Consider the following 26231-nt stretch of genomic DNA (forward strand, 5'->3'; position numbering starts at 1 on the left):
AAGAGCCCGTGATAAAGGATGTATACAGAAGAATTAGGGAGAGAGCTAACAGTCTTTTGTGACATGACAGTCTTTCTATTCTTTTGCTAGCCTTGCCACATTCAGCATTGTTATCCATTGCTCTTGTTCTTTTTTCCTTTTTCTGACACAGTTAGTATTCCCTCAGCTACCTACTTAATTGATACATATACTTAGATTGAGTTGCATTTAGCTGTGACAACCAGTACTATATTTCAGGCTTAAAGAATAACTGGTATTCCTAGGATATCGTTATCTTTTTTTTCCCAGAAGAGTATTCTATTTCCTAAATACGCTAGAGGAGATGAAACGTGTATAACCACAAATCTTGCCTTGGCTGTAACATGCTTATGTGTATTTAGATATTTTTGGAGCCTGTGGATCAAACAGATTCCTTAGATTCCCTCCCTAACAATTTTCAATCTACTGTTAGAAGACACCATCTTAAGTTCAAGTTAACTAGTAGAAGGAGTAATCTAGATATGTGCATGTTAAATTCTGCCTTTTAAAAGTATTTATTGTCTATATGATTTAAGGCGTGAGCTTAAAAATTCTAGCCTTTACCATTGAAAACAGCAGCTGAAGCAACAACAAAAGACTTGCTGAAGACAATGAATCTTTTAAATCACTTTGTAGTTGCTAGTATATCTTTGTTATTCTCTGTCTAAACATAGTTTCCAGAGATTTAAGACTTCCCTTACATTTTGTAAACATCATACAGAATACTTTAAAGAATTCACAGTGTCATTGAGAGTGTTATTGCCTCACTTGAGGACATTAGTCGATTTGCAAAGTTCAGTGACAAAATAGCTATATTTTAGGTGCTTCCAGGGATGGGATCAGTGCTCAAGAAGTCTGACAAATTAAAGCTGCTAGGCTTTGAATTAGATGTTACAGATGCAAACAAACGAACAAAAACAACCCTCACAATATCCGTACTGCTTCTCCAGTTTCCCCAGTCTTTCTTGTAAGTTCTTCTGTGCTTGTCCGGCTATGACTTCTGTTTATTAGGGTTAAACTACTGTTAGGACTTACTGAAATTAAGTTTACCACATGCTGAATACTGTGTCTTTTGCCAGATCAAAAGCAGACTAAGAAGCAAAATGGCAGAAAATACCTAATATAGAACAGGAGCAACCAGTTTTAATGACTTCTGATCTCTGTTAGTCTTCCTCGAATCACCAGGCAGGCTCAACATATTCTAAATGTATGTGCTCACTCTTAGTCTCATAAACTTGAGACTTTCAGTCTAATATTGCATCTAATTATCCTCCTATCTTTGTTGAAATTTCTCCCTCGTGTTCATCAGTGGTTTAAAATTGATCTGTCAGAACTATCAGTCAAACCTAAGCAATACTTCTGTTCATTGATAACCCGTTCTGTGGTCTGTACCGTCATAATCAAGTGAATAGTTGGCTTTTCCTATTTGCCAGAAGGATGGGAAAGCTCTCCACAATTTCAGTGGGAAGAAATGGTTTAAGAGTCTAGTTATTGTGCTGAAACGGGCTGTGGGGCTATTGACATAAGTCTTATACAAGCTACTGTCTCAAGTGCTCATAAAGAATCAGTAACTCTCATGTCTTTGCAATGTGAATTCAAATATGCAAAGTTTCATGTGCTTGACGGCACATTAAGTTAGGTTGGTACCTGATTAATTCAGCACTATGGATGGGATGTAATCTTAAACTACTTGAGCAACCTTAGATAATAATCCTGAAAGACTGGAAAAATAATTTTTCCTCTTAGAAACCCTGTAAGATAGGGAAGATTTCTGGTGTGAAAGCCACAGTTGGAGAACTGGGTGAGGAGAGGAAGGGGAAGTATGTATGTGCAGATCTAATTTTAGTTCCACGAGGCTATCCCAGGTCTCCCTCCGGTCAGTGGAAAGACATGCTCTCATCTCACAGCACGGGTACGTGCTGTTTGTCCCTTAGCCCTCGGTTTTTGTCATTCTCATTTTTCTTTCTCTGCTCCCTGGGGAATGTTTTTCGTGCTGGGGGACAGGGAATTTCACTCAGCCCTGCAGGCTCAACTGTTAACAGTTATGTCTGTGACACTAACTCAAACAGAAAACAAATTACAAATACAGCCCCCCAGAGCAGCCCCCGCCCCGGTCCATCGCCCTGTTTCCCAGGGTGGGGCTGCTGCACAGGGCTGCGGGGTCGGGCAGGGCTGAGAGCAGGGGAAGGTGTGAGCCCGGCTGTGCTTCCAAGGGAGACGTGACACGGGGGCGCGCGTGGGGCGAGCCGCCCTGGCGGAGCCTCCTCGTCCTCTGGAGCTGCCGGGGTGCGCAGCGCCCCTCCCGGGAGCCCCCCGGTGGCGGAGCCGCGGAGCTCCTCGCCAGGGCACTGCGAGCGGAGCGGCCGCGCCGCGGCGCCTCCCCCCCTCAGCGCCCCCTCAGGGCGCGGCCCCGCGGCCGCCTCGCGCGGCGGAGTGCTGCCCCCCCCCCCCAGGCGGCCCGGCAGCATCACGTCATCCCCCGAGCGCAGCGCGCAGGCGCAGCACTGCGGTTCCCGGCCCGGGCCGCCCCCCGGCCCCCCCGGGAGCAGCCGGGGGCCGCCCCCACAATGCCGTGCGGCGCTGCCCGCTCCGCTCCGCCATGGAGGCGGCCGCCGCCGCTGGCGCAGCTGGCGCAGCCCCGCCGCCCGCCGCCGCCCGGCCCCGCAGCCCCTGAGCCCCGCGCACCTCTCGCGCTCCAGCATGAGCGGCGGCGGCGGCGGCTCCTCGGCACCCGGCCGCTTCGCCGACTACTTCGTCATCTGCGGGCTGGACACCGAGACCGGGCTGGAGCCGGACGAGCTCTCCGGTGAGCGGCCGCGGGGCGGGGGGCGGCCGCTAACGGCCGGCAGGGCGGCGGCACGGCGCGACACGGCACGGCATCCCCGGGCCGGGGGGCTCCGGCTCTCGGCCAGCTCCGCACCGTGCCCCCGCCCGCCCGTGTGCGGCCGCTCTGCGGGGAGCGGCGGGAGCTCGTCCCCAGCCGCTGCCCCTCGGCGGCGGCGCTGGCGGAGCCCCGGGTGCGCGGGGGCGGCGTGCCGTGCCTCCGTGCCTCCGTGCCCGGCTGTGCCTGGGTTGCTGCTGAACACCTCTACCTGCTCAGAAAGGTGCCCGAGTGTGGTGGTGCTGGAAACCTGGCCTAACGCTGCTGCTTAGCTTGGGTATTTGAGCTCAGCACCAGACAAATGACACGCTTGTTTATTTAAATGACTTGCTTTTATAATGTTTTATGAATGTTTTTATTTAGTCTTTTTATTCTTTTACATCTGTCTTAAAAACTGTGAGAATAAATGCTTCTTTCTTGTAGACCGAAATCTACGTTACTTGAGTCATCTCTTACATTGAACTCCTAAATTTTGGCTATGATCGAAACTTTTTTCTTATAATGACTTGAAAGAAAACTTCTTATCTGCTTGTCATGCTGAGGAGGACTTTACCTTCATGCTTTTCTGATGTTAAAATGATTGTAAACTACAGCTTGATGCTTGAGGAGTGAATACAGTGTAATGGGCTGTTCTTTAATGGTACTTTAAATTACAGCATCGATTTAATTTAAGAAGTGCAAGAGAACAGAATGCAGTGTGGTTCCACAGATTTTTATTAATTAAATCATAATTGAACAAAGGTTCTAGATTGAAGACAATTTCTGGTGTTAATTTTGTAATTCATTCACTGTATATGTATTTGTGTAATATAGTGCAAGACACTCGGTCTCTCCACTTGTCTCTACTCTCTCGGAAACTCTACTTGTATAATTAAATTAAAAACAGTGTATTACTTTGAGCAAGCTTTCTAACAATAATCTGGAAGAGAGACCAGTGCCTTTTTTAATATTCTGTTTGAATCTGCAGGTCTGAAGGCTGGAGCATGATGTTCTGTTTTTGTTTTCCCTGTTAAGCACTGCGTCTGTAGTATGTAAAACACTAGCGTGCGAGGTGTCTTGCACTCTGCTTTTCCCCTGTCTCATGGTGTTTGTTGCTTGTGACAGGGTGTGGGACGAGGGGGGTGAACGGGTTTTTGTATTTATTGGGGAGACTGATCTTTGTGTGTGATTTGAGGAACAGGTTAAAAAAGGGAGGGGGGAGCAAGGGGGAGGAGAATAAATTCATGGTAACGTCACAGCAGATGAGCTAGCTGGAATTCCAGTGCATTTTGTTGGATTTGTTGTGTTATTAATAATTCATGGTAGTAGGACTGATAACACTTTCCTTTTTAAACAGCACTTTCCTTTTTAAACAGCATTTTAGGTTATAGCCTCCTCCAGCGCCCACTGCTATAAATGGAAAGAGCCTCTGTTGATTTCAGTGGGTTTCGGGTCAAGCTTTGAAACACTTTGTACTTCCTGGAAGGCTTTCTCCTTTGAATGAAAGGGTTATTGTGTAGTGTTCCCCCTCCATCCCCCTTCTTATTTCTGCGCTGAAAACCAGGTTCCGAATCCTTGCCCTGTTGAAACAATTCTCTTCGCGAGTGCCCGTTGTTGGGGGGAGGCTGCAGCCCCTGGGCGGGTGGGCGCAGCGGGTGCCTGGCATGATGTCATCGCCACTGCCAGGGCCCCGGGGATGCCGCTGGCAGACTTTGTTCTCGCCGCCGAACCGAATTGTGTGTTTCAGGTATTCGACCGTGGTATGGATGGTACGGCGTTCCTGCGGACTCGCAAACGAAGCGTGAGAGCACAAATTGATGCTCGGTCTGGCTACTGTGCTTGAAGAAACACTTGTGATGGTGTTTTTCCTTTGTATGTTGGAAGCTTGCTAAATAGCACAGCCATAGTATTTTTTCCCTAAAAAGTTGATCAACTGCTGGAAAATGCCCAGTTGATTATGTATATTTATGTTGGTGAGATATAACATATTTAGGGCTTTCTAGCTAGCATGAGTTAAAGATGCTCTCTATTGCTAGGGCTTTTTTTCATCCCCAAATTTGTGTGATCTGGCTATCTAGGTGCCCTTTCTTGTTACAGTGATTGTGTTCGTGATGGGTGAGCTGCTAAAACAGGTTTACTACCATCTAGTAAAATTTTTCAGACAAAACCACAGACAAATAACTCCTGATGTGTTGCTCTTATTGAAGCTTCAGCCAGTGGCAGTTTCTGTGCTGGACGAGAGGCGCCGAGGCACGTCTCCAGGTGCTGATGATGTGCCGGAAGCGATGACAGATCTCTTAGGTTCTGTGCAATGGTCTGTTAGAGAAATTTTGCCTTCAGAGGGGAAATGATGAAATACATCAGCTACCAAAATCTTTGGTGTGCTGTATAACTTATAAAGCTGTAATGTTACAAGAAGATTTCTTAATTTAAGTTGAAGACTGTCCTGGAGCGGTCATGACAATAAAGGGGTGCCTTACCTTTCTGCTGGAATCCCTTATGTGTTGACTTGACTAGATGTGCTCTGCATGATGGTGAAAATAATACCTGCACTGTATGGAACTGTTGGAATTGTTATTCTACATTCTTTTTCACCAAAGATTTTTTTCCTTTTCCTTGTCTGTGGTGTGTTAGTTTTTAATAATCACTCGTCAATAGAGTTTGTTTATTATGTAGTATTAAAGCTACATAATAGAAAAGGATGAACTCGCTGTTGCATTACACTTATGTGTAAGTGTAGTCTGGGAGTTGCCAGTAGGTAGTGTAAAACTCAAACACAAGTATCTGGACACTGTTCTAATCCGTGGGTTTCTGTGTTGCACATGCTTCCATATGAATGCCATATTGTGAAGATGGTAATAGTGAATTCAGAAATAACAGTATTACAAAGGAGAAATAGCTAGTAAATGAAAATGCTTATAATCTTTAAAGAAAATATTGATTTAATAATAGGATTGTTTAAAAAAGCAACCAACTATCCAAAAAACACAAAAACAAACCAGGAAACCCCCACCCCATATTATGGAGGATCAAGGCTGGTCATTAGTCTGTCACTGGCATTTCTTTTTGCCCTTCTTGTCAGTCTGAACAGGTCACTGAAGGTGTGGTCCAAAAAATATTTTATTCAATAGATAAACTCCTGTTTCATTTGCCAAGATCTGTCTCATGGTGCTTCCAATCTGATCATGAGCTTCGTTCTTGAGGGAAGATGAAAATATGTGTTAAGTGAAGCCCTGTGCCCAGGCTGTATCCTTTCCGTAGATACCTTTCACGTGCCCTTTCAGAATCCATAACAGAATTATGTTCATTAATATGAAGTTGTGATACTATTTTAATTATTCTTAGTCTCCCATACCTTTGTTTACATTTTGTTTTCAATGTTCTTGAGGTAAGGTCTGTGTTTATAGACCATGTATCATAATGGGACCGAACATGAATAATGCCATCCGTGTGCTGGCACACCGGCCCCTTTCTTTGTGCTGCTGTGCGAAATTCTAAGAGAAGATGATGCATGGTGTACAGTATTCACTTAGCTCCACTCAAAATTAACCCAACAAACTGACACTAGAGCAAATGTTTCTCCTCACCAGTAAAATAGAAACGTCTCACCTCATTTCTCAGTCAGGAACTGAAGTGTCATTGTTTTTCTATTTTGCTGCCTTGAGATTTGAAATGGCAACTTATCCTCAGACATTGCCTATTGGTAGGGTTTATTTTAGCAGTACTCTGTATTAATATAAACTTAAAAGTATGGCTATGATGAAATAATTGAGAGCATTTGTCACAAATATAAACCAATACAGATTGCTTCCTCTGTCGGAATTGGTACAGCAGCTTCCTTTGTGGCAGTCCATGTAGTATTGCTGTTGTCAGCACCTGTGTTAGTCTGCAAGTTCAACATGCTTAAATAGTTATGGGCTTTTATTTTGTCTGAAAGGTGTTTGTAAGGGGTTGCTAAAGGGAACAAGGAGGAAGAAGAGCAAGCTTAAAGCATCAGATATCTTTCTCTGACTGACAGTTGACCTTTTTTGTATTTCCTCTTTTGGGTATTTTTCTCTGGGAATTAAGACATGACATTTGGGGTTGGAGTCAGCTGTGGTTCTTGCAGTGAAGCTCTTTTGCAATACTGTTTGTTCCTTGGGAAAACGTCATGTGAGTACATTTTGCTGTGGTAGTAAGTACCAACACTCACTGCAGAAGTAAACTGCATTGGTAGGAGCCACTGCTTGATTTCTTCAAAGGCTGATTTTGTTTGTTTGTTTTTGTTCTGTTTTTCTGTCTTTGTCCTTAATATGGCTGGTGTCAGTGCAAGCCTCCCACAGCTCCCTAACAGTGTGCCTTCTTCCTTGCGGATTCCTTCTGAGGGTGAGAGGAAGGGTTTTCAGCTTTTTTGCTTCTTTGAGGCTGCTTAACCAAGGTGTTGGTGCTGGGGGGACCTCCCCGGTAGCACCAAGGCTGAGACCACACGCTGTGTTCACACCGGTCACTAGGGATGGGCAGTAGATGGCAACAACTTTTGGCTGGACTTACACTGGCACATGTATAATGTTTTAATCCAGATAATAGTTTGTTCCACTGCCCCTGCCCCCTCTATCTTTTCCCAAGAAGCCTGAGTTGTTTGCCGTGTTTGAGTGCCAAAAAGATCTTTTGTCTCTTTGGGAACTGAGGCAGACGTGCTAGGGTAGCTGATATGGAGAAAAAAGAATGGGAGAGCTGATGTAAGGGAGAAGCAGCTGTGCTTTGCTACACTACAATTGAAGCCACAGTTTATTAGGTGGTGTTTCTGTAATACCAATCTTGTGGTTATCACATCTGTGTTTTAGGTTAAACTGGGCTGTGTGCTGTATAAAATCATCTCTCCCCAAACCCTGGAATCCTTCGTTCTCCCACCCTCCAGTTACAGATTCAGCTTATTTGTAAGGGTCTTAGGTATGGTGGGGAGGAGTGGAAAAGTTACTGGTTTTGTTCCTAAGTTGCGAATAGACTAATGATGCTAAAAGTGCATCTAAATAATTTAGTTTACAAGTCTGATTTTGAAGCCTTTTTTAAAAAGTCACATGAGTTTCACATCCTTAAAGCAAGGCAACAAAGATGGGTTGGATTTTTTCGGTCCTTTCCCCTGCCCCCCCGCCGCCCCCAGTTTCTTCTGCAAAAGAGAAACTATACAAAAAAGCCTCTTAAATGGATTACTTGGGAAATACTGCCACTTGCAAATAACAAAGGACTTTTTTTTTTTTATAAATCTTAAAATTATTGATCTTGTAGTTACAAAATCCTACAACAGTGTGTTTTTTTTTCCTGCTTTTTCAGTTAGTGATGTCCTATTTGAGTGTTCTTGGTAATGACTTCTCATACTTATCTTTTGAATTCCTTCTGATCTGCAGGGCTCACGTAGCAGAAATAATGCATGTGAAGTGACGATGTCAGAAGCAATTACTTATTGATGTATGTTGTGCAGTAATTGTTCTCTCTGAATTTCTTGACAAGCCTTTTTGGATTTGTGGTTTGTAGTCAAGTTTGCAGTGAACTGGAACGTTAATCCTGAGAGTCTTAAAATATTATTGCACAGAAATTATGAAGCATTCCAACACAAAGTGATAAATGATGAAAAATGTACTTGGGGTACTTCTGCTAAAGGCTAATTTCTCAGTATTTCCAGGAAAATGCTACCTTGCTTATGGTTTGATTGGCAAGAGACCTTTAGTTTCAGACTTTTCTGTAAAAGTGTGTAATATTGCTTTATTTACTTATTTTTACTGATCCTATGATCTGCCACAGTCAGGCACGATACGTACGTTTGTATGGAGTCGTTTACATATTAGTACTGAAGCATCTTAGAAAGAAACTGTATTGCTTTTCATGAATAAGTGATCTGCAGTCAGATAACATGACGGTCCTAAGTGACCTTTTCATTTTCAGATAGAGCAATGTTTTAATGTTTAACTGAGTGAGGAAACAGGGTTGGTTTCACAGACAAATTTTCTTTCAGCATGACTTCAAGTGACTTTAGAAAAGTCTTCTTGCAGCTGTAGTTGCTGCTCTTTGTATTTACAATTGTACTCTGTGTTGCAGAAAGATGTGGGCAGGGATCCTGAGGTTTCCTCAGTGTACTTGTCTGTGTATTGCTTCTGTCCTCTACAAACATATTTTTCATGAACTATTCTACTATTTGCATGTATTACTTATTCCTCCTTAACTTGCTACTTTCAGCAGACTCCCTTACCACTGTTATCTCCCAAGTTTGCTTCCCAAGCCCAGAACTACCTTACAGAGCTGTCATCAGCATTACCTTGGGGAAAAGTCCCTTAATTTAACAAGGTCAGTGCCAGCTCTAACCAGCATAAGAATGTCATGTCCCTTTCTGGCTCTTTTATGTGTGTGGCCTGAGACTGAAATCTGAGAGACCTCATTCTACACTTTCACTGAAGGCTGGTAACATTTCTGTTTAGACGCATCTCAGTCTTTCTGAGAATGAATCTGGCAGACATCTTATGGCAGCCAGGCAAATCCAGCTGTAGGCTGTTGTGGTCTCCCATCCCCTGGCCTTTCTGTGCTTCTGCCTCCTTCCCTTGCATGAGGGCAGGCTAGTCCTGTTGGACGTGGTTCAGTGAAGCACCGGGTCCAGGGGGCATCATGCCTTGGAGGGAGGAAAGAGGTTGGTAATGCACAGCCATCGACTGAACTGGCATAGGTGCTGTCAAACACAGCTCCACCAGGGACTTTTTCAGGCTGAAATCCATGTGAGCGGTCTGCAGGACCTGACCTCACCTCTCAGGGTTTCATGATCCAGAGGGCGAGAGTGAGGTTGCTTTTTAATACTGCCCGTTTATTGTGTGCTCTGAGCATTAGGTAGGTGTCACAGTGTTCACGTGCCCCATGAACTAGAATTTCCTCCACACGGGTCTGTCCTTGCACACGTTAGATTAGTAGCCTTGAGAATGGCTGCCATGTTACAGGTGAGGCCTAATCTTGGCTTGGAAAATTAAAGAATCTGGACATAGCCACTGAGTGAGGTGGTATGAGGATTCTTTAGATAATTCATTCCATGAACAGGCCAGAGTTGATCATGTGTGGGTGACAGTGTGCTCTCTGGGAAGTACTTATGTGGGGGTGTTTTTTTTTTTTTTTTAGAGGGGGAGGTCATGGTGTTTTTTTCAGTCTGTCTGTTTTAGATTTTGTGTTTTTTCTTTCCCCTTTCCTTCGTATAATGTCTTCCACAATGAAAAAAGATATATAACACAATGTTTTTCTTTCTTGAAGCTCAACCACAGAAGGCATTTAACTCAAACTCTTGGTTCTGTGGAACCACAAACAGTCTTTGCTCCTGACTCTGAACACAGGGGTGATACACAGAAGGAGCTAACTCGGACCTGTGACTTGTGTTTTTAGGACTGAATACAAGCACTGGACTTTGTTCTTCCTCTTACTTCTGGTCAGATTTTCATATTGAAAACTTTTTTTTTTTTTTTCCAGACATGAATCTTTCTTCTTGTGAAGAAGAAAGGTGAGCTTGTTGTGGTACATACGAAAGAAAAGAAAACTTGAGAGAAATGATTGATGAGATGATAAGGAAAAATATAGCTAGAGCTAGGAAGAACTTCAGAGTTTGTCGTATACCTAGACCAGACTGTTAGCACATCTGATTAAATTTGTGCTTTTTTAAAAAAAATAATCTCTATTAAAACAATGTAAACTCCTCAAAATCAAGCAAGTAGATTACTTTCTCACAGGGCATTTTGTTTTGGGTCCTTAAGGCAGGTTACTGCAAAACAGTTAGGTTACTGCAAAACAGTTTTCCAAGGCTTGATAGGAAAGTGAGGCTGGACTTCCTGTACTTGCTGATCAGTGTACATCATTGGAACAGCTTTAAAATCTGCAGGAAAGGCTTAATTTGTATTTTTGAAATATTTTTTTCCTCTTCAGTGCGAAATCTCAATGGTACTCTGGAAGAAAATAAGTGTTGGTGAAAGGAATGGAGAGGTGCTTTGGTAATAACATTCAGTCCTTGTGCTTTTACATAGGCATCCTCCCATCAGTCCTCTGATCTGAAGGGCAGTGAGCATGTAAAAAGTGCAGACATTAACTCACTGGGACACTTCAGTGTAGAAGGAGATGCACGGTGTTTCGTGACGGTTGGCTGAGATGGTCTGTGCTTCTGTTTGCTCAGGGTTTTCTGAAGTAGGTCCACTGGGTCTGCCAACTTTGGAAGGGCATGAGGGGAACAGCTGATTTCTATATTAAATATATTTAAAATATGCTCATCTCCATATCTGTTTTATATTTCTAGTACATGTAAAAGAATTCTGTTCTGAGGATAGGCCACTCTTTTTGTTTCTTAGTGTCTTCTTTTGCAAGTATTTCAGATTTGTTCTGTCAAAGACATGTACCCGCCCTGCTCCCTGCTGTGGCTGACAACATGCCTGTCATTGTGATTTTGAATGCTGCTTCTGTTGTTTAGTTGAAAACAGAGCCAAATATCTTTTTGTTATTTTTGCTGTGACTAAAGCAGAAAAAGAAAGCCTTGTAAAAACAATTCTGTTTTTAAGAGTACTTTTGAAAATTTGTATCAGGCAGTCTTGGGTTAAATACATTGTGTCCATCTGCTATCCTGCGTACAGAGTAGTGAAAGAAAATAAATGGGCTTGGGATGTTTTTAAACACGTAAGCTTGTTTGTTTTCTAAAAAGCTGCATTAGATTCTTGATGGCTTCCTTTGCCCCTTCCCTGCCCCACCTCTTTCCACCTTCCTTAAAACTGTACCAGAAAACTAAAATCAAAAGCTTTTGGTTTCCTGACCTTGCAGTCACAGAATGCAGATGTTGTCAGCTGTTGTTCTGTGGTACATTCAAATTGCTGTTGCAGTTTTGAAACTATTCCAGAATATGTGTGGCAATGTGTTTTGTTATCAACTAGATGAATACAGAGTTAAACGATAAATAGATACCTGTTCATTTCTTTATTCTCATTTGTCATAGAAGGCTTAGAAGAATTTGCACCATTGAAGCAATGGATGGTCAAGATATCATTGGTATCTAGTGGAATTTACACCAAATATCCAGTTACACTGTGAAATTAACTCATATTTTTTTTATTTCAGTTCACAGTGAGGTTCTTCGTATCACAATTGTTGAAAATAGGAAAAGCAAAAGAAAAAAAGAAAACATCAGGGTCTTTTACAGTCAACAGATTAGAGTTAACCTGTCTTTTTGTCCTTCTCATATTTGTAGTGGCTGCAAGAGGAAGGATTATATTCTCCACTGAATGTTAAAATATACGTTGTGTACTGAAAGGAACATGTTCTCATGGGATTGGAATAAAGGATTGTTAGAAGCAAGCTTGCATTGCTCAGTTGACAAACAGGTCAAAAATAAATTGGGGCCTTTCATTGCACTGGTTATTTTCATCCTCTTCTCTCTGCTTCCTCTAAAGAAAATCTTTTGACTTTTACAGATGAAGGATGGCACTCCACCCAACATACAATTCAGTTACGCTTAAGTATAGGGCGGTGTGTCCCTAACACGTTTTCCTACCTTTGTTTTAGAAAGGTAGGCAGTGGACTTCCTTTGCCTTTGAGTTCTTTTGTCAGTGAAAGTAGAACAGTAACTTGCGTAACGAAGTCTTTAGAGAAAGCCACAGATGTGAGAGTCATAGGTTGTGGATTTGTTACAAATCCCATGGAATGACAGCCATTAGAGACAGTTGACAAAAGTCCTGATTCACTACATACAGTGGATGAAACCCCTGATGTCAGTTGCTAAGACAGCAGTTCTGCAAGAAAACGAATGTGAGACTGAAGAATATGAATTTTCTGATATGAATAATCTGACCCACTTTCAAGACTGCTGAAGTTCCAATTCAAGCAACAAATGAACTGGTGGAACCACCACTTCAGCTTGCACTGTGCCTGATGGTCTTGCCAGCAGTGGGGAGAGGAGAGGATAGAACTGCAGGACAGCGGGTTAATGAGTTTCAGCATAAAAGTGAAGAATTCATTTTGGTGTGTATTCAAGGAGGAGGTTCTCTCAGAAAGGGAACCCTCTCTAATGAGAAATACGTACAGTTCTGCCTAAGGAGAAGGAGCTGGGAGGAAGGAAGCAAGTCATGGTCTGAAGGCAGTTCTCTGTTGATGGAGTGACTGCTTACGGATCTGGCAGCTGTAGTTTTCCTTGAATCATAGTTTTTACTTCAAGAATTCTTGTTTAATGAATTTCTTACCTTAATCTGCCAAACCGAGTGTTTCCTATGTTGTAATTTATTTGCAGTTATATATGGCTTAACAGTTGTTTAAAAAGGAATCAGATAAATGTACTGCTTATTTTCATTTTTTTTAAGTGAACTTTGGCTAATTATTGGAATATTAATAGCTCTCTAGCTATGCATTTAAATGACTTTTCTTTAATATTAGAATATGGGGTTCTGAAAAATCTTTCCTGTGATAGAAAGCATCCCTTTCTGTCTTTCTGAGAGCATATCTTAGAATGGCTGGTTTCTGTATAGCATGCTTTTCATTCCAGTGCCGTTTGCAAGGTAGCATCTCTAAAGTCCAGCCACTTCTAGGAATAAATTAGAATGTCATTGCTCTCCAGACGTTTGGCTCAGTTGTGTTTTTTTTTTTTTTTTGCTTTTGGTTTCTTCTTTGTTTTTTAAGGACTAGAATGGTTCAATGAGATTACTATCCCATTTCACATCTGTTATGATGAAGGCCATCAAATTTAATCATTTGTTTGGTTATCCCATTTTTTCTCTTAAGACTTGAAAATAGAATATTTGACTGTTTTTATTGGCAATTAGAAATGTGGTGAGTGTTATTTTTAACACATCTGCTTTGGCTTTAGTTTTAAGACATTGGTTCTTGGCATGACTGTTTATCCATGTCTAGAGACATCTTTATCACCTGTATTTTATGGTGTAACCAGGTCAACTGTTGGTCATCTGACAGTTTGGCTAATAAAGAAGTCATTAGATCTCCCAAGGTACATGCGACCTCTTCTCTCCAGTGTTGTCATCCTCCACTCTCTCCAACCTTCTCCTAATTTTTCTCATTTGCTCCACTCGTTCATAATTTCTACAGTGTGGAAAATATGCACACTACCTGTTTTGCCAGCCAACTATTTTTGTTTAGACTTGGACCATGGATTTTAGAGCTGGAGTGATTTTATGTTCAGTAAACGTAATTTTTAAGGATCACATTCTTTCCACAAAATTATTTATCTTCATATCTAGACATATAAACAAGACACTCATTTTAGTGGCATCAGGAATTGTATGTACAACCTCTGTATGCTGGAAAAAATTTCACGTGAATGTGTCCTTATGTGGAAAATATAACCATAATGTTTTGATTACATACTATCTCTAATATCACTTTCCATTCAAAGATATAATGTATGCAATAAAAATACACCAAAACTGAATGAATGGAATGAATAGCAGGCTATGTCATGGGAATTTAAAGAAATAAACTGCTTGGCAGGGTGAAAGCAACAAACCACTTAATCAGGATTGGTAGAGCTTTCTGGATTTCTTTGTTTTATAATTATCTTGAGCAGATCAGCGTGCTCGGTGAACAAATGAAGGTGGCAGTATTAATGATTCTTTAAAATCAGTGTTCCATGACCATTCAGATCTGTTGTCGGGCACTTGTGGTAACTAGGATAGCTGCTTCTGCTTTGTTGTCAGAGCGGGAAGACTGAGCCAGATTCTACCCCTCAGATTACTGTTCAAAGGCTTTTCCAGCCAAGTTGCAGGGAGATATTCCTGTATAGTTCTTAGTCTTGCATGTATTTTAGAGTTGTAGCACTGCAGTCATTTTCTAAAACTAAAACCAAGTAATGAATTGATAGCATATATAAAAGCTTTGATTTTTCAATTAAAAAGACAAAAACATATCTTTGTTTGCGAAATATCCCTAGTATTTTTTTGTCCAGTTTGTGCTTTCTAAGTAAGGACAATTTAAGCCAGACGGCACTGTTCTGTACTAGACAGTTGTATTGTGGGAATGGAAATTTTGCATGGCAGGGTGTGGGCTACAAAGAAGGACGATTGATGTAGTGAAGAGAAGAAAATAGGGGAGGGTTAGAAGCAACCTTAGAAAGAAATCAGCTCCTCAGTAGGGAAAATTAAACTGTTAGAATCATGTAAAGGTTTCCTTGGGAACTTGCGTTAGAAATTTGCAAGCAATCCATCTGAACATGTATTGCTTCTGTTGCCATAAGCTACCTGAAAAGATGTGTATGATTGACAGGCAGGGCTTGGATTTATGGTGTATGTGTTAAGAGTTTCAGTACAGCTGTAGCTTATTTTGTGACCACACACGAAGGTTTGACAGGAAATATCTTTACACATGGTTACATGAGATGGTTACATGAGATGAATAACAGTGACAGCAGCCATGAATTGTCCTCCCAGTTCTGTAAACATAATATTGCAAATGGCATAGTCAAAGAGGAGGAGAAAGGAGCGAGAGGTGTGTTTGTGGTGGTAGGATTTTAAGTCTGAATTCCCAGCCATTCAGAGGGGGCTTGTCTTCCTTTTTGTTTTTATTGAGAACTCAATATTTCATCGTTTTCACTTAAAATTACAAGTTTCAACTGAAAAGTATATTTACGGTTTATATATTGGGAGGAAGTCATGAGTAATTGAGCATACAAGTTGCATAACCACTTTTCTTATTACTTGTTGGGAGGACCTTTCTCTTTTCCTTAGGAGTGCGAAGGTAACGAATTGGATTTTTTTTTTTTTTCAGAGTAAATCAGGAAAGGGTAGAAGACCTTTGGGATTCACTCCTCTTTTTACCCCACCTCAAAGCTGAGGAAAGCTTGGTAGATAGCATTCTTCAATAACCAGCAAGATGCTATGCTTCACTCTAGTTTCTGTAACTTTTTTCCCCCTGTGTAATCTTGTAGAAAAGTTGTTTACATTGACAGGGATAGTTGTATGCAGGTACTTCCAAAGCAATGCTGTATCCCACAGATTAGGAACTCCACGTAGTATGTCTGTTTTTGAGTTTGTAAGCCCAACTTCTGATCAGCCCAAGACAGGCACTGCTGTCTTCCGCTTGCAGGTGGAGCAGCAAGAAAAGTCACAGGTAAGAGCAAGGTGGAGCATAAAAACGAGCCGGAGGCTGCCTGCATATGCTGTAAATCTACATTGTGATATGGCTTACGTTCAGCATTAGGTGTCTTACTAAAATACCACTCAGTAAGATCACAGTATCACAGATTTCTAGGTTGGAAGAGACCTCAAGATCATCGAGTCCAACCTCCGACCTAACACTAAGTACTCCACTAAACCATATCGCTAAGCTCTACATCTAAACGTCTTTTAAAGACCTCCAGGCATGGTGACTCCACCACCTCCCTGGGCAGCCCATTCCAATGCTTAATAACCCTTTCGGTAAAGAAGTACTTCCTAACATCCAACCTAAACCTCCCCTGGTGCAACTTTAGCCCATTCCCCCTCGTCCTGTCACCAGGCACGTGGGAGAATAGACCAACCCCCACCTCGCTACAGCCTCCTTTAAGGTACCTGTAGAGTGCGATAAGGTCACCCCTGAGCCTCCTCTTCTCCAGGCTGAACAACCCCAGCTCCCTCAGCCGCTCCTCGTAAGACTTGTTCTCCAGACCCCTCACCAGCTTCGTTGCCCTTCTCTGGACTCTCTCGAGCACCTCGATGTCCTTCTTGTAGGGAGGGGCCCAAAACTGAACACAGTACTCGAGGTGCGGCCTCACCAGAGCCGAGTACAGGGGGACAATCACTTCCCTAGCCCTGCTGGCCACACTGTTTGTTACGCAGGCCAGGATGCTGTTGGCCTTCTTGGCCACCTGGGCACACTGCTGGCTCATATTCAGCCGGCTATCAACCAATACTCCCAGGTCCTGATGAGACGGTGATTGTTAGCTCAACTGTACAATACCCTGCATGTGTGCATTAGCTTTTTTAACGCGCTTGTAATTAGGAAGCCCGAATTACGGATGCATAAGCCAGAATCATTTAAAGAGAGGAACCTTATGAAAAGCAGGATTTGATGGTAGTAGTCCTTTAATAGAGTTCAAGTTCTCACACTTAGGACATTCTGAAAATTGTAGGATACATCATATTTTTATTGGTTTATATTCTGTTACATCTTAATTTTCTCAGTTCTAGAATAAAACTTGTCCATTTTTGATGTTTCTCCTCCTGCATTTGTTAAAACCTTTCTTCAGAGTTTTCATCAAAACCCTTTCAATGAGTACTAAATTAATCAGATCTCTAATTTATAAAGAGATGGATCTTGAAACCTTTATTTATTTTTGCCTTCTGGAGATTTGCTGAACTTGGTGTTTTGCTGGAGCAAGGATTGTGTGTGAGAAGCTTCTAACTGCTCATAAATTTAGGAATTAAGGGTTAATTGCATATGGACACTGGGTATAAGCAAATACTGTTTGTATTTTTTTCTCCTGTCTTTTGATGGATGTCTAGTGATAAGCACTAGGTGGTCAGTGGAAGAGATGAAAGGGGAGGCAATGGACCCGCAGGTGCTCAGGTTCTTACTGGTTGTAATGGCAAGAGAATAGTCTAGTCAGCGTCCTGGAGTTGCACAGATCCGCTTTCTGTTCCTGGGTTGAACTTTGCAGGTGTCAGTGAGCTCTCACTTGAGATTCCCTGCCCCATCAGTATCTTCTGAATTCAGCCTTGCTTGATCTGAAGGTCTGGTGGTTTGCTGTGTTACAAGCATTGAGGTTCTAACAAAAAGAGAGAGCTAATAAATTAAAAATTGTGCTGATGTGCAAAAGATGATGAGCATCATGCAAAAGTCAACAAGACAGATACGAAACCAGGAAAGAAGTGAAGTATAGAGGCTCTCTGACAAGAGCTGTGCTGTGCAGTAGCTGAATTGTTTGATCAAATGCAGGAAGGCATGTATGCTTCTGTCTGGATGTTGGTGGTGTTTTTCTGTGATCAGAAAGTAACAGCATCATCATATACTTTGCACTATTGATCATCCTAATGAGAAGGTCTTTAAGTCACAAATTGTTTTTTTTTTTTTTTTTAAAATGTGTGATCTTGCACATGGGTGAATCCAGGAATTGTGATGTGTGCTTTCCAAGATCATGAGAAAACTTGACGTTCAGATTTGTTCCTTACATATGGGCAGAGGGGGAACAAACCAGCTTAGTAAATGTCTGAGGTTTTTCCTCAGCTATTTAAAAAAAAAAAAAAAAAAAAAAAGCTGACATTACATCATGTGCACAGATGTAAATATAGAAAACAAGTAGGTGTGTTAAACCTCCTGACTTATTTTTTAAAACCTCTTTTACAGAGGATTCTCTTTACCAAGTGTATGCGTCAGTGAGTAGAGATGTGATGTGATGTGATGTTCTCTTCTTTCTCCTTCTGGGAGATTGGAAGTTTCTTTAAATCCTTATTTTCATCTTCTAAGGTTTTTAGCTCTTGTGTAAGTGTTGTTATTAAATGTTTTCTGTCACTGACTCTACTCTTTCCCAATATGGCTATATGTTAGGAAGGTTTTTATTTTTTTCCCCAAATCTCTCTCTGTATATATTTCTGACTTCCCAGATATGCATATTTTTTTTTTCTCTCTGAGCAATGATATCATTGAATAAAATAATACAAATCTAGTCAGGGACATTTTTTGTGGAAAATCAGTTGAGTTGTTGCTTTTGAGACAAAAAAAAATAGATATCCCCACTTTAATTTCAGTGCTATAAAATAAGGTCGATGAAATGGATGGGAGTATTTTAGGTATTGCGAGACCTGTCCTAGGTCCTGATTCAGGATAAGGTCCCTGAGGGAATATTTAAGATGTACTTAAACCCAGATCCAAAGTTAGGTGACATTAACCGTCAAAGTACTTGTAAGCATTCTCTGGAAACAAAGTTTTCTTGACTGTAGTGTGATGTGTTTGTCAGGTTCTTTATTGTCTACAGACAGTGTTATAACCGCCTCTGCGTGGCTACTTTGTGGAAGTAACGGTTCCCCAGAATAAAGATCGTAGTTGGTTTAGAAACTGAGTCTTAAATACTACTGTAAAAGTAGAGAACAAACCCAACCATTTTCAAAATCAATTTCTATTGCTATGTAATTGCAGCATGCAAGGAAATAAGAGAGGAGTTGAAGAGTGTTTTCTCTTTTGCAGGTGTTGCTGAAATAGTTTTATTTAAATCATATGATTTCATGCAATTCTGACTGATTGTTAGTGCAGCTGCCAACAGCTGCACGATCGCTTAGCTAATTGCATTCTGGTAAGATAGCAAAACTTATTTTAAGATATGCAGTTGTGCTCTCTTTTCTCCTTTTTTTTTTTTTCTTTTTGAAGAAACTGTGTGCATTCAGAAGAGTAACTGTGTAGTTACTTCCCGGTATCGCAATGGATGTTTGTTGCTCTAGGGAAAATTTGAGAGGTTATAAGCGAGGCTTTATCAGCCAGTCTAGTGTATGGACAGAATCTGTGAAAAGTTAGAACAATGCTGCTTAAATTCATATATATACTTCTGTAGGCCTTGAAATGCTCTTGTCCTTGGGGCTAATTGCATCAACTGCTCTTTGGGAGTATTTTAGAGTTTAACAGGTAACGCTTTCCTTCATTTAACAGGTAACTAATTACTATTGTTGCATCAGTATAGTGGCTGAGAGTACAGGAACTGAGATCTGCTGTTACATATCAATCATCTCCTTCAAGAAATATCTGTCTGAAATGTGACGTTTGTATAATGTTGTATATGTATAGAAACCATATTGGGAGAGTAGACTCTCTGTTGTGCATGCTAGTTCAGTATAGAATACTTACATGTTGTTTGCTGTTATGTGTTAGCTATTATAATTACAGTTGACAGTATAAAATTTATAATGCGGTGTTGTTTTTATTTGTTATATAGCTTTATGCCAGTATATACAGGCCTCTAAAACCCGAGATGGTGCCAGCCGTTTCATTTCAAGTACAACAGAAGGTAAAGGAAAAAGTGTGGGGAAAAAAAAAAAACAATTTTTCATTCTCCTGATACCCTGTCTTCATGCCTTTTGATCTTTTAACCCTTTAGACTCTCTTCACAGCCAACTTTTTGTAATAGATGGTGGATACCCTTTTTTCCTAAGTCTTGAAGAAGAAACTAAGTGATGCCACTTTTATGTTTATCTTAAACTTGCATCATCTTTGTCTCTTGTCTATTTGTGCTTTTCTTCAGTAACAAAATTTCACTGAACCTTAAGCTTTAACTATGCTTTAATGAGAATCTGAAATATTTGAAGAGTAATTTAGAGAATTTCTGTCATAATCACAGTCTGAAGACAGTCACACTTAAGGAAAAGCACAGATACTTAATGATATAGAAATGTTACAGTGCCAATCCTTGCTAATATCTGCAGTCTAATTATATGCTTTAACTAACTGTCTTGCATTTTCTGTTTCTCTTGAAAGGAATGTGTGTGTTTAAATCGCTTAATCCTCACATCTACCTGCTGATGTCCTGCTTTTTGGCCCTGTTTGAGCTTAAAAAGAGAATGAAATATTTACTTCAGTGTCTTTCTTTCACATTCAGGGGAAAACTTTGAACAGACTCCGTTAAGACGCACATTTAAGTCCAAAGTTCTTGCTCGCTATCCTGAGAATGTTGAATGGAACCCTTTTGACCAGGATGCAGTGGGAATGGTCAGTATCACTTCATGACTTTTGTTTTTAAGACAAATACCTACCTTAGTAAGTGAAGGCATTCACTTGTATTATCCTTGACAAAAAAAAAAGTTGTTGTGTGAAATCTGTTATAGACTGTAAAATTGCTTTAAATTTTGCAGGCTCAAAAGATTTTCTCATTTAATTGAGATATTTTTAAAGGAAACCTAGTTAAAACTTATAAGTGATACATACATAGGACATTTTTTATTTTCTTTAAAACTTTTTCTGTTACATTTTACAGAACAGTTTGGAGAAATAAGTTAGTGTGATTAAAGAATCTTCTTTTGCGCGTGGGTTTCTGTTTAAAGGAATGCAGTGTAGTTTGTTCATTTAGATCAAATATAGTACTTTTCTTTGTCTGGTTTCTAGCCCTAGTGAATAAAATACTTCTATGTGAGTTTGTATTTTGTTGTTTTATTATCATTGAGGTCTGTAACAAAATGGTTATCGCTCTCAATAGAAACCACATACAGTCCTTTCAACATGTTCCTTTACTTTTTCTAATTTGAATGCGTATAATTATATTGTACAGAGATGTAACAGTTAATACATTTTTAATCTGAAACGTGATAGTAATCTGTGGATTCTAAATCCTATTTTAATGAATGTTCCATTTATTAATGAGGCAGGAGGATAGAAAAAAGTGTTAACCGATACTATTTCCCTTCCCCCCTTCTTTTTTTTTTTATAGCTGTGTATGCCTAAAGGGCTTGCTTTCAAGACACAAGCAGATTCTAGAGAACCTCAGTTCCACTCTTTTATTATTACTCGTGAAGATGGCTCACGGACATTTGGATTTTCTCTCACATTCTTTGAGGAAGTTACTAGCAAACAGATCTGCAGTGCAATGCAGACGTTGTATCATATGCACAATGCTGAATACGACATTCTTCATACTCCACCCACAAATGACAAAGATAGCTGCAGCAGCACCGGGGACTGCAATGGCACTTCTGTTTCAAAGCTACAGCGTTTTAACTCGTATGACATTAGCAGAGACACACTCTATGTCTCAAAGTGCATTTGTCTGATTACTCCAATGTCTTTCATGAAAGCTTGCAAGAAAGTACTAGAACAACTTCACCAAGCAGTGACTTCACCTCAGCCGCCACCTCTACCTTTAGAAAGCTACATCTACAATATTCTCTATGAGGTTCCTCTTCCTCCAGCAGGAAGGTCATTAAAATTTTCAGGTGTTTATGGACCAATTATCTGCCAGAGGCCAAGCACCAATGAACTGCCATTATTTGATTTTCCAGTTAAAGAAGTTTTTGAATTGCTTGGCGTAGAAAATGTTGTTCAACTCTTTACCTGTGCCCTCTTGGAATTTCAGATACTGCTTTATTCACAGCGTGAGTACTTGATCTTTGTTTTCTTATCTGGTAGTTGTACTGGCACAAGGGCTTTTCATTTCTGGAATTTTTAGAATAAAATAAAAAATGAAAACACACGCACAACGCAACATTAGCATGCTAATGGAGTAAGACTGATCTATATACAGGGTTTAATGTCAAGAAAAGATCTCAAGTTGCAAAGAGCTTTGTTTTGGTTCCTGTTTCTGGACACCTAAATGTGAAGACTTAGGCTTTCACATAATCTCATGTGTTCATGGACTGACTGTCCATTTTATTGTTGTCTCTGGAAGCGTTCTGTTGTTGGGTAGAGTAGTATGCTTTTTCTAATGTTCCTCTCCAGTTGCTTTACTGAATTCTCCCTCCCATCTCTGCCAAACTGTGCATTTTGAGAAGGTAAAAAGCTGTGTACGGTTTTGAAGAAGAATTAATAGTATGAATATAGTTTTTTCTTTGAGTACCTAAAGTCAAATTTCAGTTGTTGTTTTGAAATAAAATTATCTGAAAAATGTAGTTTGCCTGAATTTAAATTCCAAATCTCTGTTAAGCCCTGAAACAGTTATTGCTGATATCATGTAAAAAAAAAAAAAATTGCTTTTAAGACCATAGGCAGGAACTATGCTGTGTTAAAATATTTTGAATACAGAACTTCTTAATCTATATCCTGTTAGTCTAAAAGAGAGTACATGGAGTTAAGCCAGATTTTTTTCTACTTTTCTTTGTCCTAACATGGCTAACATTATGAATAGATGGGTTTGGACTAATGGTATGGATTACAGTAGATAGACTGCATTTTGAACAGTTTTATAATAATGACAAGCCTAGAAGACCCTAAGCTGTATCCCAGGATAGCCTATGGTGGTACTGAAATCTGTTTTCAGTATTTTCTTCCACTGAGCTGTCACTGAAATATGTGGAAAACAAATAGTAATTATTTATAAAATATGTCCTGCAATTATTAGCAAAATTATCCAAACATGAAATAAAGATGTTTATGTGTATTGAGATGCATGCATAGACTAAAGCCAAAGAATGATTTCATGTTATGGTCAAGGCAATCAAAAGTATATGATGGCAGTAAGGCATTATGTCTCAGCTGCATTGTGTAAACAATGTTAACTGCCAGAGAAAAACTCTGCAGTTGTTCAAACATCATAAAAAAAAAAAATAAATATTGTACATGATGGTAGTTAGTATCTTGGAGTTAAAAAAAATAAAAAAAAAAAATAATTTTCTTTTACGCCATGCCTAAGGGGATCTCTAGGTCCAGGCAATGCCTTGCGTGTTATTCATAGAAGATCTGGAAATACTTGGCTAACAGACAAACTTTGTTGTGTTTTCTCCAGAATTGGATTAGACATTTATGTATTTGGGCTTTAGGGAAAGTTTTTGTTTATGTGGACAGCACTGTCTTACCAGAGCAGGATTCAAACCCCACCTCTTCCACCTGAAGACGGCAGTCCAGTCAGCCTGTAGTTGTTCTTGAGGTGTCACATACGGCAGACGTGTGTGTGTGCCTAGCCAGCTGGAAGCCCATCAGGACGAGCAGTGCCTGGAACAGTGCTTCTGGATCTCTCTCCAGGCCGTTGCGTTACACAGACTCGCTTCTCCTGGGTGGGCACTCAGCTCACGTGTGGACTGGCCTTCTATGTCTGGCCTCTGTTTCCAACATCATCTTAATAGGCTTGACTTTTTCTTCCCTTTGGCACTTTCCAAGTGTCTGATCAGTGGTTTATTAATGTAGCTTAAAATAGCTCTGGGATGTGAACTTTTTGATTGCACACACAGGCATATGGAAATCAAGAGAAAGAGATTAATGCAACCAAAGGCCTGTAGCCCTGGATCTTGGACAGTTTCTGTCCGCTGTTTCCCCTGCCTTATACCAAACTTTGGATGAGTTGGGCTTCTCTACACCTTAATGAAGTGTCTTGTCTGAGTCTATCAAGTTTTCACTTATAGTTTTTAGCTGAAAGTCCTCTTCTAGTAGAGAAATAAATTTTGTTATTTGTTTGCTGACTTTTGTCCATCAATTTTAGCAATCTAGTGCTTCCTCAGTAGCTGTAGGGTTTTTGAAACATGTACTTTCTAAAGTATTCAATCTTGGACTTTTTTTTTCCTTGCTATTTTTCTTAAAAAAAACAACAACAACAACAACAAAAAACAACAACAACAACAAAAACAACCAAAGAAAAAAGCAACACAACTTTTTGGGGCAGTTTGCTATTATTTACTGAGTTTATTGTCAAAGCTACTAGTGGGTTAATAACAGAAGTTACGGGATACTGCTGGAGTTGCCAGCAGTCAAGTTGAAGACTTTTCTAAAATGCTTTTGGTAAAGACATTCTTTATTTTCTTATTATTTGAAATGGGAGTGGGTAGTATTTTTGAAGTTCTAGAAATCAAGTTTTTCTTCCTGAAAATTCTCATGTCTTTTTTAACAGAGTTATTCTGTTTTCTTTTATGTGGCAGTGAAGCGGAAAATTGGTGGAGTGATTGCTTGCTTTGATGCTTAAAAGAATGCTATCAGTAGGAAAATGGAACATCTGACTGAAGTTCTGATTGTCTATACCTTTACCATTTCTTTCTTTTGCTTTGTTTTCTTTTAACTGGAGTATTCTCCTAAACATTCTGCTCTTTTCAGTGTGGTTAACTAGCATCCTTTTTGTTGTTGTTTGCAGAACATGGGATGCTGAATGTAGATATGGACGATGGAGTGCTCAGTTCTGAGTGGAATTGGAAAGTACTTGAACTTTTGTAAAGGGCGTGCTCATGTTCTTGTACAAACAGTTCCACGAGGTCTAGGTTGTTTTTGTGAATATAAATCTTAATTTTTTCAGCATCCTTTGGTTTTTGTAAATCTTTTGGTGCCCAAACCTGTGACAGCTGAAACTGCTGAGATCACTTCTGCTTCTCCTAGGTCAGATGAGATTGCTGGATTTAGATTTAAAACAGTATAAGAGGGTTTGCTAATGAGGTTTACTTTTTTAAATTTTTTCCTCTTGGAGGGCTTTGCAACCAGATACATTTGTTTTTTTGAAACAAATTATGTAGCATTTTAAGTTGCTGGCTGTCCTTGGAATTGGAGTAACTTCACTTGGCAGTGAGTGTGTTTTGCTTTTGAGATTCCTTTGACATGTTTCTGACATTATGCTTCTGGAAATTCTTTTGTCCCACTATATTGGCACAGTTTGTATGTTTGGGATCAGTGTAATCCAAATGTAGGGAATGAGCTCCTTGATTTGACTGTTGTCTTGTGAGAATTGCCTCTCCCACTTGGGAAAGTGTTAGAGGAACATACGTGCCTATGAGATGATGAAGAACCTGAAGCTGCTCCTAGTGCTGAGCTGCTACTAAGGAATTCAGGCAAAAATACAAGAAGACAATGGTGCTGAAAACCTTTAGTGGTTGTGCCCTCACTAGATTATTTTGCAGAAGCTGGTTTGTGTTCCTGCAGTTTATGTTGCTCTTACATCTGTGAAACAGATTTATTTCTTATCTCTGTAGAGCACCTAGAGCTTTTCTGAAAAGTGTGCACTGCGTTAGGACAGCCGCAAAATCTGCTTGGAGGAAGCTTTTCTAAACAGCTAAAAACAATAAAAGGAGAAATACAATGCACCACTGCCACAGATGATCTTGCTCAGTTTTATTTTTCTGTGTATTTTCTGGCTGCTGCCATTTTCAAGTAAAAATTACAGGTTTTTTAGTTGATTGCTTTGACTTGAATCACTCCTCCCATTTACTTCACGTGCTTACAACGATGTTCCCTCTGGAGATGTCAAGTCTTAGTTTTCATTTCTTTGCACTGTTAGTCCCATGTTGGCAGACTCCAGTCATGACATAAGACATTTTCTTATGCCTCCAATGACTTAGAAAACCTGCTGCTTGGTGCAGGCATCTTTAATCAGCCTGTCAGTCACAAAAGTGAACATGAATAGAAAGTTCTTTGACCCACTGCCTCTGCTAACCACAATTCTCTCTTACTGCAGTTGCAGGTGTTTTTTTCAGTAAAAAGTCCAATTAAAGAAGTGCATGTTTTTTCCTAAGGAGTCTGACATATTGAATACCTGTTCTCAGAACAACTTTTTATTTTTACATGCCTAAAGGAAACTCTAGGTCCAGCAGTGCTTTTTTTCTGATGGCTGAACTGCATGTCATGTACCTACAGGGACTGCCTATATAACTCTTTTTCACCTTCTGATCCTCTTCAGCTTAAGGAGAGACTTAACCCTGTCAAATAGCACATCCTTCTAGTTTAGTCACATGCTTTCTGAAGATGTCCAAACTCATCTGTGATAACGGTCCTCCACTGTAAGGACAACTCTGCTTTAAAC

General features: G+C 40.3%; 1 protein-coding gene across 3 annotated transcripts in view; it reads left to right on the forward strand.

Annotated features, from left to right (window-relative positions):
* The first annotated feature begins 2568 nt into the window (after nt 1–2568).
* Nucleotides 2569–26231, forward strand: part of DENND5A (DENN domain containing 5A) — a 62791-nt gene continuing 39128 nt past the window's right edge. The window contains exons 1-4 of one of the 3 annotated variants that reach the window (XM_080593339.1): nt 2569–2824; nt 19755–19826; nt 20415–20524; nt 21240–21900. In XM_080593339.1, the coding sequence (XP_080449465.1) occupies nt 2719–2824; nt 19755–19826; nt 20415–20524; nt 21240–21900 (949 nt within the window). In that variant the 5' untranslated portion in view covers nt 2569–2718. The remainder of the gene's footprint in view (nt 2825–19754; nt 19827–20414; nt 20525–21239; nt 21901–26231) is intronic. The other 2 variants (XM_080593337.1, XM_080593338.1) reach the window with 2 other exon arrangements.

Source organism: Anser brachyrhynchus (genome assembly GCF_964034855.1).
Source record: "Anser brachyrhynchus genome assembly, chromosome: 5".
Classification (NCBI taxonomy): domain Eukaryota; kingdom Metazoa; phylum Chordata; class Aves; order Anseriformes; family Anatidae; genus Anser; species Anser brachyrhynchus.